The sequence below is a fragment of the Poecilia latipinna genome, unplaced genomic scaffold (assembly GCF_001443285.1).
Source record: "Poecilia latipinna isolate Pla-1442-1.1 unplaced genomic scaffold, P_latipinna-1.0 Scaffold188, whole genome shotgun sequence".
Classification (NCBI taxonomy): domain Eukaryota; kingdom Metazoa; phylum Chordata; class Actinopteri; order Cyprinodontiformes; family Poeciliidae; genus Poecilia; species Poecilia latipinna.
In genome coordinates this window covers 235,320-243,519 of record NW_015112804.1, presented here as the reverse complement: position 1 = coordinate 243,519, position 8,200 = coordinate 235,320, and the positions used below count along the sequence as shown (strand labels likewise).

The following is an 8,200-nucleotide window of genomic DNA, read 5'->3' as shown; positions in this document are numbered from 1 at the left end:
GGTGAAGCTAAATCTTTACCACTTGAAAAGTTCTAGGTGTATGGGGGAATTTTTCTGCCATAATCCAAGAGCACGCATTTTCAGTCAAAGCAGGATTTCATGTCTTTTGTTGTCAAAACTTTATCTTGCAGAACTCTGCTTGCTTTTGGAACCGCCCTTTGGCAGCGTCTCCTTGCAACCCCTCAGCCAATAGAAAGCGTTGTACTGGGTGTGGGTGTGTGGCTACTATTGATTATTAGCAACCTGTGCCACCCACTGGATGTAGGGCGAAACATCAACTTTCTGCTCCGTAGTTCACTAAACATCCACCAGCAGTGCTACTGATAGCTAACAGCTACTGATCTTAGGTAGGAGTTTAACCCAACCAAAGACAGCATAGATCTGTCTATAAATCTATGTAGATATATTTAGATATGTCGTGACTATGTTGTCTTTGGTCTCTAGAATCTGCTAGAAGGAAACAAATGCACCCAGTACAATACTTTCATTCTATTGGCTGAGAGGTTGACAGGCGACTCTGCCAAAAGGTGTTTTCAAAAGCAAGCGGAGAGCACAAGGAGAAAGTTTTGAGAAGACATGTAATCCTGCTCTCAAATTATGGCAGAAAAATTCCCCCATACAGGTGGAACTTTACAGGCGAAGATCATTTTTGGTCTAGTTTCTAGTGAAAGTATTTGTTACACTTGAAATCAGATAAGAACTAACCTACAGGTAACTTTTCAGCATAAAATAGGAGCTTGTTTTAAGTCAATAATTCCTTGATAAAGTGCCATTTCCCTTGCCAGATTATTTCCCCATGTTATAAATGAAAGAATTTGCCAGTGGAACTATTGACTTAAAACCAGCTCCTATATCTTGCTGGAAAGTTACTTGTAGATTATTTTAACTATGCTAATATTTGCACTAGAAACTAAACCAAAAATGTTCGGTTGGGTTTCGTTTTCTGTTTTTACTTTGAGCGTCTTGTTGAGGTTCTTGTCCTGCTCCTCCAGGTGAGCGCACTCCTTTTTCAAGTCGTTGTTTCGTCTCAGCAGCCGCCGCTTCTCCTCCTGCCTCACTACACACAGACACACTCCATGAGAACCAGAACCCGACTCCCCGCTGTAGAACCACCGAGCGCCGACGCCTCACCCGTCTTGTGCGTCACATAGGACTGGACGAAGTTCTGAGGCCACGACAGGTTCTCCTTGTTCAGTACCTGAAAGCAGAAGTTACAGCGTCACGTTTCCGTGGCCGTTGCTGTGGCGACCTCATCGCAGTTGAACTTACCTTCTTCTGGCACTTGGGGCAGTACCAGGCGCCTCTGGGGGGGCTTTTGATGGGCGGGTGGAGGCAGCTGGGGTGGAAGGCTCGGGGGCAGTTGTGGCAAAGCTGCAGCTCTCCGTCCTCCTTACATACGGCGCAGCGATCGTCATGCTCCAGCTCCTCCTGCAAACACCGAAGAGGTCAGCAGAGGTCGCCGAGCAGTGACATCACGAGTCATGTGACCTGACCTACCTTCCAGCAGAAATCCTCTGTTAGCGTGTGAATGGAGCAGAGCAGAGGTTAGCGCGTGTTAGAGGAGTTAACGGTGAGAAAGTATCGACACGCTGCGTTTAAATCTTTAAATCTAATGGATAACGACGCAGTTTAATGGAAACTATTAGAAAAAAACTCTGTTTTGGCATCACATGCTCAACAACCAGACGTTAACAGTAGATGAAGGGTGATGGCTCGACGCGTTTTTAATTGCATTTATTATTTAAAACAGAAACGCTGCAAATTCTTAACATTTGCAGTGGAAATGCAGCTTCTTTATGCCGTTTTCATTTCGCCTGCCTCTTTACTAGATTACCATCTAAAATCTTAGTTTGGACTAAAATCCAGTAATCATTAACCGCTAAATGAAGTATACAAAGTCAAAACAAGGCCATTTGCTGAAAGAACAACCAATTAAAGCTGTACAAAATATTGAACAAAAAACCCAAAAATGTTCTGAGTTTAAGCTTCATCTGGACTTTAGTGATTAATTTCGACATGAGACACTACTTTTATCCTACTTTATGTTGTCAGACAAGTATTCATTATTTCTGAAATGTAATTCTGCAGATCTGGCATTATGTAACTGAACACTGCAAAAACACAAAATCTTATTTTCCTCACGTTTTAAGTGAAACAATCTGCCAGTGAAACTAGAACTAAAACTCCTGTATCTTTCAAAAAAGTCACTTGTAAGTTAGTTAATGCACTAAGATATTTATTGGAAACTAAACCAAAAATACTTGGTAAGATTTTGAGTTTTTGCAGGGAAAAGCAGCCAATACTTTCTGAGCACTGAATGAAGTCGAGATTATTCTGGTGCTGAAAAACTGGAATTTTCCATGGGAATTATGGGAAATAATTGTTCAATTGAGTCATTTGCAAGTTAAATATAAATATGGTCAAATTGTTATGCACTTCACTTTACATAGTCCAGGTTTCTGACAATCAGTGCATGTGAGGCAACTAAATACACATCAAATCTGGTTATTTTAATTAACATTATGCTCAGTCTATTTTACCCAGACATATTAAAAGTTACAAGTTTATTCCCAATAATTCTCATAGAAAACTTTGTATTTATGGAGCTCTGATTGTTTCTGGTGAGGCTTGCATTGAGTTTTTTTTTTTTTGCAGGTTGGGAGTTGCGTTACCTCGTGCCGACGGGTAGAGGGAGCTGTTCAGGTAATGTGACGGAAGGCGTTTCCGCTGCACACAAACAGGAAGTGGTTACAGCTGGACCATCCCAGAAAGATGGAGGTCTGGAAATGTTTCTGGAGGTTTTCTCACCTCAGGCTCGAAGAGGCCGCTGTAGGCCGGGTTGGCTGTGCTTCTCCTCTTCCTCTCTTGCCTCTTCGTCTGGATCTCTGAAAAACAAAACGGACCTTTAAAGACTCAGCTGGCTCCGTTTGTTTCCAGGTTGGGAGTCAGAGTGAACTCACCTTCCAGCTGTTCTGTGGTGACGAGGCCGAGGGCCACCATGAAGGCGATTTTCTGCAACAGAAGAAGAAGAGTCACTTCCTGGTTCCATCAGTCCTCCGGCTGTTGAGTCTGAATAATAAAGCTTATTCACCTCTGGGTCCTCCTCCTTCTTCTTCTTTGGAGGGGATTTTACGGTGGGAGCCTCCGGTGAAGGGAGGTCAGCTGGGGACCCATCGGTGCTGCTGGGGGCCTGTGGCTGGATTATTATCACCTGGAAACAAAAAAACAAAAAGAAAGCTTTGAAACTTATGCACAAGCCGACTCGCTCAGGGCACAAAAGAAATTTTATTTTATAGTTCATGGGGGCCCCTTTTTAATGCCACCCTGGGCAAAAAACCAAAAGGCAATGCAGACTAGATGTTAGTATTAAATGAAAAGATAAATGTAAAATCTGCTTTAAAATTAGATCTCTGTTTAAAGCTCTTTTCCCATCTCTGGAAATTACACAAATTAAATCTAAAAACTGAATAAGGAAGAGGAATTATTTCAGGAACATGCAGCAGAACTGAGCACAGAGCCCTGAGGCACACCACTCTGAAGTCAGGGAGTCTCAACAACTCAAAGTTAAGATTTATGTACAAACTCTTGATGGATGCTAAACAGCTAGCTGGGGGATGTTAGCAGGGAGTCAGAACGCAATGGAGACGTGAGACTCAAACTTTTGCCCGACATAAAAATCGAATATATGAGACTAAACAATCCTGACGAGCTAAATTTAAGCTCAACTTATTTAAGGATGTGTGGACATCCTGCAAGTGAGAAACAATCCGAGTACCTAAAGAGTTTGAAAGCCTAATAAGATTAAACTAAAACTGAGAAATATTAACATAACATTTTATCCTGAGTTTTGACTTTCAGGCCACCTATATTTTGACTTTACAGTTGTCACATCAGTTTGATATTTTAACTATCTGAGCTACTAAAACCTTTGAAGTTGTCAGTTTGTTTGTTTTTTTAACACACACTACCTCATCAGTTATCCGACTTTAAGGCTTCAGATGTTTTTGTGAGACGTGTCCGTACCTTTACGGCCTCGCTGACGCCCGACACCCCGTTCCCGGTGGCGGGCGAGGCGGCGATGATGGCGTAGGCCACGCCGGGCCCTGCAGTGGCGTGCTGGGAGGCGGCGCTCAGGTCGGAGCCTGCTGACGGAGAGGCGTTGCTCTGGCTGACCTGCTGGTGGTCGGAGCTGAAGGTGCTGTTGGCGGTGGGCAGGGTGGGGGCCTGGCTCTTGGGGCTGACCACAGCTGTGACTCTCTGCAGGCTGAGCGGCTGCAGCTCCTGGCAGGGACTGTGAGGGAGGCTGTCGGGGATCTGAGTCTTTGGCCTGACCTGAAGGGGAAAAAAACATGACAGGTTTATTGTCTTGTCTGGATATTTTAGTAGTTTTATATTGGATTTTGAATAAAAAACGAGACAAATCTAAGTTATGCATCAAAATAATAGGTGAAAATTGCTAAATATCCAAATTAAACTGAAGGTTAACATGTTTTGCTGCCACCTGCTGGACAGAACCTGCAATTTAATTTCTGGTCAGACAGATTTTCCCCAAATAAATCACTTTGTTCCTTCATATTTACCAGGCTGTCTTAATAATACATTTACTGGACAATAAATGGTCCCAAAAGTTGTTGTAATAAATGATAATATTGTTATTTTGAGACCATTTCCTAGTAATATAATGCTAATGGAATACCAATGCAAGAACATATTCTCAAAGACCAATAAACTGTCAATTGTAATGAACATTTAACATTGGAACTGGAAACATTTTAAATATACAAAGGAGCTATTTGAGACCAAAAGACCTTTTAACATCTAATTTTTGGTTGAAAGAGAGAAAAGATAAAAATTAAAAAAAATAACAATGCAAATGGAAATTATCAAGCTTGTTTTATCAGGTGATTAATTTATCTATTGCTTCTAAACTTGTTCATTATTCAGCTCAGACAAGGAAAACAGGAAAAACTGCCACTTATGACTTTTGCAAAATGATAAACTTTGTACTGCATGTCGAATGTTTTGAAGATTATTCTAAATGGCGGCTTTTCAATAAAATCGCATGAACAAGCATACTAATGGAAATACTCGCTTGTTTTAATTAATTTACTGCTCATTGCAACAACAGTTCATCTGGAACCAGTTTGACCCAGTTAAAGGTCACAGTGACCCGGTTTACCTGAGGTAGCACAGTGGCTGCTTGTCCTGCCAGCCGGTGCAGAGAGCTGACTTGAGGCACCTTGATGGGCAGAGCAGTGAGAGTTCCCAGCATCTGAAACACAACAGGCAGAGCCAGTTAGGAGGCCGACCTTCAGAGGAAGGTTCAACAAGTTCTGGGTTTTTGTTTTGGTCCAGAAATGATGTGAAACTTCCTGAACGTTAAGGGTTTTAAAACTAAAACAATCCAGGAGCGAAAACAACAGGTTCAGTCCAAGACTTCAAGATGTTCTGGGTGGAACAAATAAACGTAGCTGCAAACATTAACCACCAGGGGCGCTGTTTCATCACCTACAGAACCTGCAGGCTGATTTTAATTTGGTGGATTTTAACGACCAAAAATCTCTCCTAAAGAGATTTAAAATCCTAACAAAATGTTTATTAGATACAAAAATATTTGATTTATATCAACTTTACTCTGATGGTTCCTCACACAGAACATAACAGACCATTACAACACAACACTGAGTCCAAAACCAGTTTAACTGGAATGTCTAAAACCAGTCCAAATTGGAGCTAGAACCAGGCTAAACCAGACCATAAAACAAGTTCATAACCAAACCACTTTAAATCCAGTCCAAGGTCACCACAGACCAGTCAGAAATCATTTAAAACAGGGCATGAAATAAAAGGATCCAAAACTCGAATTTAAACCAGAATACAGACCAGTTTAAAACAAAGTCTGAGCCAGAATGTAAACCTGTTTAAATCAAGGTTTTAAAACACAATTTAAAGCAGTTTAAACTCAGTCTGTGAACTAGTTTAAAACCAGTTCATAACCAGTTTAAACTCAGTCTGTGAACCAGTTTAAAACCAGTTCATAACCAGTTTAAACTCAGTCTGTGAACCAGTTTAAAACCAGTCTAAACTCAGCCTGTAAACCAGTTTGAACCAGTTTAAGCACTCCATCTTCTCCAGTAAAGGAGGTGAAAGTTTCTCCTCTTCTCTTTTCTTCTTCTGTGAAATCCTTTCGTTTCGTCGTATTGTGCTGCAAAGCGGCTCGGCGAGGATGAAGAGGGAGGAGGAGGAGGAGGCGGCTGAGGTCGGTTGCCATGGTAACTGCAGAGCCGAGGATTCTTGCAGTTTCAGGCCTTTCATTTCTGTAATTGCTGCCTGTTTTCTCCAAACCTAACACCTTCAGGGCTCCTCTTCCTCCTCCTCCTCTTCCTCTCATCCTGGATCAGAGATTTCTGTGAAACAAACAGAAACTAAAGCTGAGCTCTGATTGGCTGCAGATTTAAATACAAACGATTTAAACCTGATGGAGACAAAATGAAATGGAAATAAACATCCTGAGCCGTTCGCTTCACATTTACAGTTAAAAGTTTGAAGCGCGTCAGGGCTGAAACGATTAATTGGATTACTCGTTAACTAAAGACTCTAAAAAGGAAGTCAGAAGGAACTGAACCAAAACTGCAAAACATAAAAAGATGCATAAATGTTGTATTTAATAGAAAAAATACCTTCTTTGTCTGTAAATCTGTCTATTTTTGCTACAAACGATCGAATGTTTGCTAACTGAATGCTACATTTTGCAAGAAAATTTTTATTTTCTTAATTAAAAAGGAACCGATTTGTTTATTTGCACCTCTTATTGCATTCCTAATGCTGTATAAAACAGACTGAAGTTATTAGATGCAGGATTTATTTACCCAATTAATCATCAGAATAATCAATTTCTAAAATAAATAAAATACACAAACAAGAAAAGTAGGAGAAAAAAATCTATTTCTAATTTAAATAAAAACCACTGAATGGATAAAATGTTAAAATATGACGGCACAATTTATGCAAAGCAAATATTCTTAAACTTATTGAGACCTAAAAATATTTAAAATCAATATTCTTCTGTAGAGAATCCCTAAAAAAGCTGTAAAATATTCTGGATTATCATAAATGTCAATCATGCTGCAGCTTGTTTTACTCAAACACTTTCGATTTTAAACAGGAGAAGATCAAATCAGATCTGATGTTTGGTTTCTTCACGACTCAAACTGCTCTTTGTTTTGCATCTAGAAATGAGATTATTACAGTGGAGCAGAGGTTGAGAGGCATTAAACGCAAATAAAACCTCCAAATCAATAAAAGGATTAAATTATAGAGAAAAGAAACATGGATTAGAGAGAAGATGTGAGGAGACTGCCAGCAGCCGGTCAAGGTGGAGGCAGGAAGGAGGAGTTCGTCATCTCTGCTCCTGTCATCACAGCAGGATGAAGATGAGGAAGAGGAGGAGGTTGTGCACACGCAGCAGTCAAGACGAAGGCGTGCGGCGAAGACGACAGGTTTGTTCTGAGTCGATCATCTCAGGGTAAAACCAGAACTCAGCAGAAATCAGCTGGAACGAAGCGCTGCCTTCAGGTCTGAGTTTCTGCTGGTTTTTAAAGTCGCTATTCCAGCAGCAGCCAGCAGAGGGCGCTCCTCATCCCTGACCGCCTACAGTAACCCGAGATAAACACCCAGCTGTGTTTACATCCACAAACTTCACATATATAAACACCCGGAGCGTCGGGGTGGGAATATTTCTGTCAAACTGTTAAACTAAACACACTCGGGTTCACAGAGCCTGATGATGTTTGAACGCTGCCGTCCATCACTCAGCGACCCTGAAGGTCAGAGTTCACCGAGGTTGGAGGAGAGTTCACAGAGTTTGCTTGACCTCCAAAGCGGTGAGAGGTCGAGCGAGGTGGTTACCCCGGCAACACTGCTTCTTCATCAGAGCTGTGACACGCATCAGTTCACCTCTGTGAAACCTTTGAGTTGAACTTGGAAAGGCTAAGAGGCCTAAAAAGTGTTTTAAAACATCCGTTAAAGTTTCTAGCATGTTGGATTCTCAACCTAATAAACCTAAAAAACATATATATAAAAATAAAGAACCTTAAAACTCCCTAAAAAACCTGTAAAAAGTAAAAAAAAAAAAAAAAAAAACCCGGAAAGCCTACGGGAAACCCTAAAAAAAAAAAAAAGAAAAAACTAAAAAAAAACC

The 8,200-nt window shown here is 40.9% G+C and overlaps 1 protein-coding gene and 1 long non-coding RNA gene across 6 annotated transcripts in view; one reads left to right on the top strand and one right to left on the bottom strand.

Moving 5' to 3' along the window:
* The window catches only part of LOC106946382 (uncharacterized), a 7,295-nt gene extending 4,547 nt beyond the window's left edge, over window positions 1–2,748 (top strand). The window contains exon 3 of the long non-coding RNA XR_001424757.1: window positions 2,656–2,748. This is a non-coding gene — a long non-coding RNA (uncharacterized LOC106946382). The remainder of the gene's footprint in view (window positions 1–2,655) is intronic.
* The window catches only part of phf21b (PHD finger protein 21B), a 71,921-nt gene that overhangs the window by 6,870 nt on the left and 56,851 nt on the right, over window positions 1–8,200 (bottom strand). For 4 of the 5 annotated variants that reach the window (XM_015030655.1, XM_015030658.1, XM_015030656.1 and 1 more), the window contains 6 exons: window positions 5,180–5,272; window positions 4,024–4,332; window positions 3,092–3,211; window positions 2,961–3,012; window positions 2,809–2,885; window positions 2,673–2,727 (listed from right to left, as the gene is read on the bottom strand). In XM_015030655.1, coding sequence (XP_014886141.1) covers window positions 2,673–2,727; window positions 2,809–2,885; window positions 2,961–3,012; window positions 3,092–3,211; window positions 4,024–4,332; window positions 5,180–5,272 — 706 coding nt within the window. Of the gene's footprint in view, window positions 1–953; window positions 1,058–1,131; window positions 1,199–1,269; window positions 1,429–1,497; window positions 1,515–2,672; window positions 2,728–2,808; window positions 2,886–2,960; window positions 3,013–3,091; window positions 3,212–4,023; window positions 4,333–5,179; window positions 5,273–8,200 lie in introns of all 5 variants that reach the window. The other variant, XM_015030659.1, reaches the window with a different exon arrangement.